At 56.8% G+C, this 7,618-nt stretch overlaps 1 protein-coding gene across 1 annotated transcript in view; it reads left to right on the top strand.

Annotated features, from left to right (window-relative positions):
- LOC103768118 (fibrinogen-like protein 1) overlaps positions 1-5,720 on the top strand; it is a gene marked incomplete at its 5' end in the record, with an annotated part of 8,644 nt that extends 2,924 nt beyond the window's left edge. Inside the window, 3 exons of the mRNA XM_008935251.1 lie at positions 362-550; positions 4,218-4,314; positions 5,092-5,720. Coding sequence (XP_008933499.1) covers positions 362-550; positions 4,218-4,314; positions 5,092-5,720 — 915 coding nt within the window. The remainder of the gene's footprint in view (positions 1-361; positions 551-4,217; positions 4,315-5,091) is intronic.
- Positions 5,721-7,618: the final 1,898 nt, after the last annotated feature.

The raw sequence follows: 7,618 nt of genomic DNA, 5'->3' as shown, positions 1-7,618 counted from the left end.
CTGCCCCATCCCTGGCACCATCCCAGGTGAGGTTGGATGGAGCTCTGAGCACCCTGCTCTAGCTGCAGATGTCCCTGCTCCCTGCCGGGGGGTTGGACTGGATGAACTTTCAAGGTCTCTTCCCACCCAAACCAGTCTGGGCTTCAGTGTTTCTATGAGGTGACTTTTGTGTAGGCTCTGCTCGTGCATCCCTGCACGTGTGCACAAGGAGCCCGTGGGATGGGGGGTGCACCCCTGGGGTGTGAGAAGCAGGAAGGGGACGTGATGAGCGTGTGTGGGGCACGGGTGCCCTTGCACACTCGTGTGTGCTGTCGTGCTGCTGGTGCACCAGGCTGCTCTGCCGTGTCTCCCCGTGCCCCAGCTGCGCACACGGGACCTGACGCTGTTTGAGGAGCTGCAGGGGTCCGTGGTGGACACCCCCAGGCTGACCCTCCCCATACCCCCACTGGGAACCGTCGCCTGTCTCCTGGGGAACCTTTCTGAGCCCTTGGTCCGCAAGTTCTTCTACCTCAACGGTGAGCCCAGAGTCCTGGATGGACGCCAGCACTTGGTGGGGGGTGCGGGGGGTGTCAGCAGCGTGCCAGGGCACCTGGGTCCTTGGTGGAGTGGAGGAGGTGGTCCCTGGTGCATGGTTCCTCTGGGGGTGCTGGGGCACATGAGGTGGAGCAGGGACACACACACACCCTCCCCGTGGGGTGCGTGGCTGGGGGGCACCTGGTCCCTCGGGGGGGCAGTGCCCCATGGCCTGAGGTGTGCCTGGGTGCCCACAGTGTCTGCAGGAGACGTGGAAGCAGAGCAGGGACTCCAGGCTCGGTTCCGCGACGTGCTGCTCCCCATGGCATGGCTGGGGCTGGGGCTGGGCTCCGGGCTGCTCCTCATCCTCCTGCTGCTGCTGTGAGTGCTCCTGCCCTGGAGAACCTGCCCCTCGAAGGCCCCGTGCTTCAGGGGCTCCCCCAGACCAGCATGGGACCCCCACCCCACCCTGACCTTCAGTCCCTTGGGATTCCCTTCAGACGTGAGGGGAACGGGGGCCATAGACTGATGGGACCCCCAAACAGGGCCCCCTGCTTCCCCCTGAGACTCTCATTGTCCTCTGGCCCGTTCAGGACCTGTCCCCTGCACCCAGGACCACTCCAGGCTTCCCTGCTTCCCCCAGATTCCCTAATTGCCCCCGAGACCCTGCCCCTTTCCCCAGAAACCCCACTGTCCCTTTGGGGGCCCTAGTTACAGCCAGCTGACCTAGCTGCCCCCAGGGTCCCACATTTTCACTTTAGAGCCAACAGTTGATCCCACGACCTCTCAGTTTCCCCTTGGGTACCCCAGATGCCACAGGGTGCACCCCCTCAGATGGGGATATAGGGTCCCTTTCCCCTTCTCCCTTTTCCTCCATTTCTTCTTCTGCCTCCCAGGGCCATCTGGAAATGCAGGAGCCTCCCAGGCCTCAGGGACCACTGGGCATTCCACAGACTTGGACAACAGGGTCCCCCAGGGGATTCCAGATGCCAGGATTCACCCTAGAGGAGCTTGGCATGTGGATCCATCCCTGAGGACCAAAATTTCTGCAGTTACTTTTCTTTCACTGAGGGTGGCATGTGCAAATGGGAACAGTCTAAAAACAGAACCACAGAGTTCTGAAAATCTGGATTATGCTGGAGATGGAGCACTGGGGTTCTTGGGCTTGCATATACAGACATCTGTGGGCAGAACTGGGTCCTGGGCAGTGCATAAGCAGCCCAAAATCCAGCTCTGACCATCCTGACCCAGCTGGCACTAAGGGAAGGTCAGACTAGGAAACCTTGATATTGATGTATCAAAGATACTTGTGTTTAATAATGCCTTTATATGTCATGGCTACTGCAAACACCAGGTTACCTTCTCCTCTCATTATTTCTCTGGAAGTCTTTTCTCACGTTCACTTTTATACCAGTGTATAACCCAGCTGAGATCAATTTGTTCATTCGGATAAATTGCTGTTACAGATTTTTTAGACACTATGTCTGTAACCAAGGAACCCTACAGCATTCTTCCTCTATTGTGTGGCTGTTTGTGGTTACAGACATAGTGTCTTAGACAAACCCTTAAGACTGTGATCAGGGTATCTCCAGGGCTCTGTGTTGCCTTTAAATGTAGCTAGACATCTCAGGAAAAAAATAAACAGCTACCAGAAAAATATGAAAAAAATATCAGTCGCTGACCCCAGCAGGGACTTTCTCCTCTTGCAGCCGTCTGGTGACACACCAGAGCCACCGTGTGCCCATCCTGGAGCCTGCAGCTCGCACTTACCCGAGTGCTGGCGCTCAGCTCTGCCCTGTGTGCCCCCCAGCCCCTGCCCCTTGCATCCAAACCCTGCCCCCTCTGCATGCTGGCAGATCCCCTCTGTTCCCTTCTGGGGGCTCCTAGATCTCCTCGGGCTCCTTCTGTTCATTTCCAAGCACTCTCAGGTGCTCTCCATTCCTATCCAGCTGCTTTCATACCCTCTCTGTGCCCCTCACTGTGCTCTCCTGGAACTCCTCTGCTGCCCCCCTTGCACAAGTGGATCTTCTCCACTCCTCCGAGGGCTCAGGTGTCCTCCAGTTCCCTCTGTACAGACCCAGATCTCTGTTCCCCTCCTCCAGCAACCAGAACTCCTCTGTTTCTTTCAGAGCCTGCTTAGTGCTGACTTCTCCCTTCTGGGCACACTCACATCCATCTTCTCCATGACAAGGGTCCTCAGCTTCCCACTGCTGCCCTCCACTGACACTTGGATCCCACCCAGCCCTTCTGAGGGTGCTCAGTTCCTAGGGGCTCCACCATCAGATCCCTTCCAGCCCCTCTGCTCCCCCCCCTTCCCTCCATGCACACGGGGGTCTCCTCCATTCCCCTCTGTACCTGCTCAGGTCCCCACTGGTGACCTCCATCCACCCATCTGCACTCTGTTCCTGGGCAGACACTTGCCTTCCCCTGTAGCCATCCCTCCTGTGTGAAAAGTCTCCCAAACCCAGTGCCCCACATTGTCTTCAGCAGGGCCATTCAGCTCCATCCTTGCAGGTCAGGACTGGCCCACTGGGGTATAGAGACCTCCCCTGCTTCCCCCTGATGGAGACCACCTCCACCACAACCCTCTGCCTGATGCCATGCAGCCCAGAAACACCAACCACTCCAAACACTGTCCCACCACAGTTTCCCTGGGAGTCTTGGGGCTGCTCTGGCTTCACCCCAGGAGCTAGGCTGGGCTTGTCAAAAGCACATTAAACAAGGCCCAGCTGACCTGGCAGCACCCAGCTGTGGTGGTGGGAGGCGGGGACATCCCCACTGTTTGCTCTCCACACTGGGCAGGGACTGGCATTCAAGTGTTTATTTACTGAGCTGCATTCTTCAGAGCTCCCAAATACTTTGTTCCCAGGGGAAATTCCACCCAAGGAGCTAAGCACTTCCAGAGAGACCATTCCAAGGGCTCTTGCTGGCACAGGGTTATTTTCTTTGCAGCTCAGGAAGCTGTGAACCTGGAACCACAGGCACCTTCATGTCTGCTTGTGCTTTCCAAGGGCACAAAGGAATCCCAGCCTCATTTTCTCCTCCAGGAGAAAGGAAGCTGGGAGTGGGGGTAGGACCCACTCACCCCGCCCACATGGAGGGCACTACAAATGCCTCATGAGAGCTGCTGCTCCACAGCGTTGTGCTCCTGAGACCATTCCTACACGGACACCATGGGTGAGTACGGGGCTGGGGAGTGCTGGGGAGAGGGGTGCCCCTTCCTAGCAGGGGTAGGGCAGCCCAGGAATGAGCAGAGGCTCCATGTGCTGGTCCTCACATGCCTATGGGGACCAGTGGTGGTGTTGTCTTCTGCTCACCTGCCACTCCTTTGAACAACAGCAGCTTCTGCCCTGCATTCTGGCTCACCCCTGCTCCGGGGCCAGGAATGAATCCTGGCTCAGGGGATTGTTGGGTGCTTTGTTCCACCCAAATCTATCTTATGATGACCTTTTGGGAGATGGTCAAGGGGAAGGCAAGGTTGTCTACCCCTTGGGCAAAAGAGCTGAGAGGCTTTTTGGCAAGCTTTGCAGCTCACACAGACCAGCCTGATGCTGCCCAGCACACTTGGTGCACTCCTGCAGCCCAGCTGGTCGTGCTGCACTGTGCAGGGCTGAGCCCCCACCTCTCTGGAGGCAGGGTCACGTTTCATCTTTTCTCCATCTCTTCTAGCAGCCCGGTGCCTTCTACTCCTTGCTTGCCTACAGTTCTTGGCTGCCCTGGGCCACTCCATGCATGTACAAAACCTGAACATCTTCAAGAAATCTCCTTCCAACGCCTCAGCAAGTGCTCTGAAGAAAACCGGTATGTAGCATCCCGTGGGCATCACGGTGCTCCCACCACCCCCCTTCAGCTCCTTGCTCTGAGTGGTAAAATATACCTCGAGGAGGGTGTGCTGTGATGCCTCAGATCCCCAAAACACCTCCATGGTGTTTACAGGCAGGTGGGCTGGGGAGACACGGCATCTCCCCAGGCTTTGCTCCCTCTGCAGTGGGAGGTTCTCCAGCAAGGGAGCTGAAGGCATGGGGTGACCACGCTTGGCACCACAGGGGGATCCAGTGTTGGGTGCTCACACAGCCAGCTCTGGGTGGGGAAGGTGCCCACAGCACCCCTAGCCCTGGCCCAGCTCCAGGATGGGGGTGGTGGGTGTGAGGAGGTGTCCCCAGTGCAGGCTGCAGTGCTGTGTGGGTGCAGACTGGTAAGGGTGTCTGTGTGCCTGCAGGGTCACGGGCAGGGGCAAGGGCCTCTTCACCCTCCAGATGACCCTGTGTTAGTGACACAGCCCCTTTTTCAGGAGACCCATAGGAGCCAACTGGTTCCCATGTCAGTCTCCTGGCCTCGTACCAGCATAGCCCAGTGGGACTGGGGCCTTTCACTGGGGCTGCCCCCTGTTAGGTGTCCCACATGGAAGAGGAACAGAGGGCTAAGTCCAACCCACTCTCACCTCCAGCTGAGCACTGGCCTCTCTGGGTTGGGACAGCTGATTAACCCCCAGGTACTCTGGCCAGACATCCCTCTGTCCTGCCATGGTCTTGTCCCATTGCACAGGGTGTTGATACATCATCCTCTCTCCTGCTCCAGATTTGCCCAAGGACTGCAGTGAGGTCCAGGCTGGCCGCCCCAGCGGGGGCTACATCATCCAGCCCACAGGGCTGCACCCCATGGTGGTGTACTGCGAGATGAGCGTGGCGGGCGGGCGCTGGACGGTCATCCAGAGGAACCAGCAGGACACACACCTCACCTGGGCAGAGTCCTGGAGCACCTACAAGCACGGCTTTGGGAATGTGCACACTGAGTACTGGCTGGGCACCGAGTACATCCATCAGATCTCCAAGCAGAAGGTCTACCAGGTCAGGTTCATCATCTGGGATGCCTCCAACAGCATCAACTTCGCCGATTACAACTTCTTCAGCGTGGATGACGAGTCCCAGGGCTACCGGCTGAGGCTGGGCACCTACTCAGGCACGGCGGGGGATGCCATGGACTCAGACAATCCCAAGAACGTGCACAACAACATGAAGTTCTCCACAAAGGACCGGGACCAGGACACCTCCAGGGGGAACTGTGCCTCCCGCTCTGGGGGCGGCTGGTGGTACTCGGCGTGTTACGCCGTGCGGCTGAACGTCAAGGGTGGCATGACATGGGGCACCCTGTGCAAAGGGAACTGCAGAGCTTCTGCCATCCTCATCAAGCCAGCTCCAGACCATTAGGACCCTTTCCTCCTCCTGTCTGCACCGGGGACGTGGCCAGAGCAGTGCACTGCTGGGGCCCATTTGGGTGGCTGTGGGGCTGGGCGTGAGGAGGGCTGGTCCTGTATCTCAAGAGCTGCTTTCTTTGCCTCTTCTCTTGAGAAGCAGCAGAGCTCCCTGCTTTGTCTTGGGCCTTTCTTTCACCTGTGGTGGGTTCCTAGGGATCCTCACGAGACCAAGTTATAAGCAATGTGTTTCCTACTGAGGTGAAAATTGTGCTCAGAACTCTAAAACCTTCCTGATCCAGCAAGTCCTTATTGTCTTTTTGCTTTGCGGGTGTAGGTGACATCGGCAGAAAAATACCAGTCATCCCAAGCTGCTCCCAACCCATGCAGGCTGTGGATCCACCAGATCCTGGCTGTAGTCTGGGCTCATCTTGCAGAATAAAATTGCTTTCAGAACCTGCACAGACACGTGCAAATGTCCATCATTTGTCTGGGAACTTCTCACAACGGCTGCCAGTTTTATGCCAGGAGCAGACCTGAGGCTGCTGGTGCAGCAAGAAAAGACTTTCAAAGGGAAAATTTTTCATAAGACTCAAAAGAGGAATTAAAGACAAAATGTTCACTTCAAAAGAGAGTCAGCTTTCTGGGTAGGGTTCTTTCAAGAGGAGAAGGCAGTGTCACATTGCCAAGAGCAAGCACTGAGGGCAGGAGAGAAGCAGCAGCTCAGCTCAGCCCTACCAGCCACGACCTGGAGCTAACCAGAGACAATGGGTCAAGCCAGCATCATCCTACCTTCCTAAAGTTGTGGATGCTGGCCCAGCCTTGGCAGGAGTAGACAGAGAAGAAAGGGTCAACAGCACTGTAAGGCCACACAGCACTGCATGGTTGGAATATCTGGGGAGGTTTAAGAGCTGAGGCAGCCTGACATGGCAGGGATCCCAGAATTTCAAGAGGCTTGGATCCACATGGGTGACATCTCCAGTGTGGTGGTATCTCTGTGCACGGGATAGCTCAGCAGTGGACATGGCACAGTGATATGGTCTCCCAGTGCTGGGAAGATGGGGGTGATGTCTCCTGGCTGCACTCTTGCTAACACAGCCCAGGATGCAGTTCTCCAGCACGGCAAGGCTGTGCTGCTGACTCCTGGGCACATTGCTGCTTACCAGCAATCCCAAGACCTTTTTTGTTAAGCTCTCCTCTCCAGTTATGTTGTACACCCAGGCTGAAGTGCAAGTTGCCTTTTACACCAGCAGATGTATCGCCCAGTCCAAAACTGCTTCTCTCCATTCAGCTCAGACTGGGAAGCCTCTCTCAGCACCCTCCTACCTTCCCTTCCCCATCCATCAGGGCTGTGGGCTCACAGATGCCTCCAGGGCAGCCAAAGATGCCTGTGTAGCCTCCTCAGGAATGTGGCACTGCCACAGTTCCACCAGCTGCCTTGGGGCCTTGGTCACAGATCTTGGCCTGAGAGTCCTGAGTTGTTCAGGGTTCACGGCCACAAGCCTTCTTTGAGCTCAGCTTTTCTTCCTAAGACAGAGGAGAAGAGCTGTGGCTTCTTTCAAACCCTAATCACAGAATGGTTTGGGTCAGAAGGGACCCTAAGCATCATCTGGTTCCCATCCCTGATCTCCCATGGTGGGGGACATCTTCCACTAGATCCTCTTGGTCAAAGCCCCATCCAACCTGGCCTTGAACACTCCCAGGGATGCTACATCTCCCATCCCTCTGGGCAACCACGCCAGCCCTGTGGGAGGTGAGCTCTGCATGTCCTGGGAAGAGCTGGCATCCCTTGGGCAGGTATCTTTCCTTGCTCAGGAGAGGATCTGCATAATACCTCTACTATTCCCCAGGCTCCCCCCACTCAGATGCTCCCCCCAGTTACGTGGGGTGTCACAGCAGCAGGCAGAGACGAGG

Source organism: Merops nubicus, unplaced genomic scaffold, assembly GCF_000691845.1.
Source record: "Merops nubicus isolate BGI_N331 unplaced genomic scaffold, ASM69184v1 scaffold8672, whole genome shotgun sequence".
Taxonomy (NCBI): domain Eukaryota; kingdom Metazoa; phylum Chordata; class Aves; order Coraciiformes; family Meropidae; genus Merops; species Merops nubicus.
The sequence above is the reverse complement of the archived record's forward strand: the minus strand, read 5'-3'. Positions and strand labels throughout refer to the sequence as shown.